Source organism: Alligator sinensis, unplaced genomic scaffold (genome assembly GCF_000455745.1).
Source record: "Alligator sinensis unplaced genomic scaffold, ASM45574v1 scaffold227_1, whole genome shotgun sequence".
NCBI classification, from domain to species: Eukaryota; Metazoa; Chordata; order Crocodylia; family Alligatoridae; genus Alligator; species Alligator sinensis.
In genome coordinates this window covers 2,264,289-2,266,056 of record NW_005841966.1, presented here as the reverse complement: position 1 = coordinate 2,266,056, position 1,768 = coordinate 2,264,289, and the positions used below count along the sequence as shown (strand labels likewise).

The following is a 1,768-nucleotide window of genomic DNA, read 5'->3' as shown; positions in this document are numbered from 1 at the left end:
CCCGCCCCGCCCTGCCCTGCCCCGCCGGGTGCCGCGGGCCCTGCGCTGGGGCTGTCTTTGTGACGCCGCCGGGGGCGGGGGGGACGCACCTTCGCTGCCAGCCCAGCGCCCAGCCGGGCCGTGGGGGGTGCAGACATGGGTGCTTGGAGAGGAGACACCGGGCCCCTACCATCGTGGGCGCGGGGCTCCTAACTAGCTTCCTCAGACGCGCATCGCCCCTTGAGAAACCGAAGAGAAGCGGGCGGGGGAGGGGGAGAGCGAGGCGCTGGTGCCTGGCGGCTAAGGAGCGCATGCTCCCCGCTGCTCAACCTTTTTTTGGGACCAGGCCCCATTTATAAACATCGATGGCCAGCCCTGAGCTGGCCCCTCACTCCCGACCTCCTGCCTCCAACAGTCCCTTGCAAGCCGCAGCTCTGCCAGCCCGCAAGGGAAAAGCCACCGTTTCCCACATTCTCCTTTAAAGGAGAATCTGTTTTTAAAGTTTGTTCACAACCCTTTCATACATTCTTGTGACCTACTTTCGGGTCACGACCCCCGGGTTAAGAAACACTGCTGTAAAGCAGCAGAAACCCTGGGGGTGGAGGGGTATCAAGTCAGGAAGAGACAGACCTTCAAGGGGGGAAAAATTAGACTCCATTTTCATACTTTGTTTTTCAAAACTGCTTTATTTAACCAGGTTAGAAACAAGACACCTTACTTGGTCTAGCCCTTTAGAAGTCTGCCCACACTCCATCCCTAGAAAACACATTTCAAGAAATCCACTTAGAAAATCCAAAATTTTCTCTTCTTGCATGAGCTAACCAAAACCTGAGCAAATGTTGAGGGACAGGGAGGGCTCTCACAATGCAAGGTCAGCTGTTAAGAGATCAAGCTAGTGAATTTCTAAGTACCTTTAAACTACTCCCTCAATCATTTTGCTGCTTCCAAAGTAGTGCAGGCAACGCTTTGTATAATTTTAGGCATGCTAACATTTACTAACCTCACCTTTCAGAAATATTGACGTTAGAACTCTCAACAGAAAACAAAAAGCCCAGGACCATTAAGTGTATGCATGTTCTTTTAAAGATGGATAAAAGCCAACATGTTTTTTTTAAATGCAAATGATTGTCTCCCAAATCACTCCATTGAATTATCCAATTTAAGGAAACTCACCTATTTTCATAAGCTTCACCAATCTTTCAAATCTATTCAAGTAAAGAACTGCATCTGGCTTACATGGGGTTTTTTAGTTCCTACTGATTTTGTAGTGAAATCCATGAGAATTTTGAAGGATCAGGCTGACTGTTTCCACAGTTGGAAGGTGGAGCTCATTAAAATGCTGTGAATATCAAACTGAAAATGAAGTGCTCTATTTGTAGAACACACAACTCTAAGTAGCATTAACATATTTCAGATGCCATGCATCTCAACAGAAATTAGTCTGCTACACTCAACCCCCCCCCCCCTCTACTGCTTAGCACTTCTACACCTATTACATCTTCAAATTACATTACAGATGTTAACAAAGTAAGGCATCAACACCTTCTTGGGGGAGGTAAGAATGACCTATTTTGCAGACTGGGAGGAAAAAAACCAAAGTGGAGAGAACTGAGAGGATAGTGGGCTCTGAACCTTGGGGGTTGCCTTACAGGCCTGTGATCAAAGCTACCTGCCATCTGAACAAATACTGGGGTATAAAGTCATTTTGTAGGATTTTCATAACACAAGATTTGTTTCTGCACGTGTGTAGTCTGGAACAGATAGAAATAGTACAGACACATCTTCAAAA

General features: G+C 47.0%; 1 protein-coding gene across 1 annotated transcript in view; it reads right to left on the bottom strand.

Annotated features, from left to right (window-relative positions):
- Positions 1–368, bottom strand: part of TEX43 (testis expressed 43) — a 4,210-nt gene extending 3,842 nt beyond the window's left edge. Inside the window, exon 1 of the mRNA XM_014518558.2 lies at positions 90–368. Within this exon, the coding sequence (XP_014374044.1) occupies positions 90–292 (203 nt within the window). The 5' untranslated portion in view covers positions 293–368. The remainder of the gene's footprint in view (positions 1–89) is intronic.
- Between the last annotated feature and the right edge of the window lie 1,400 nt (positions 369–1,768).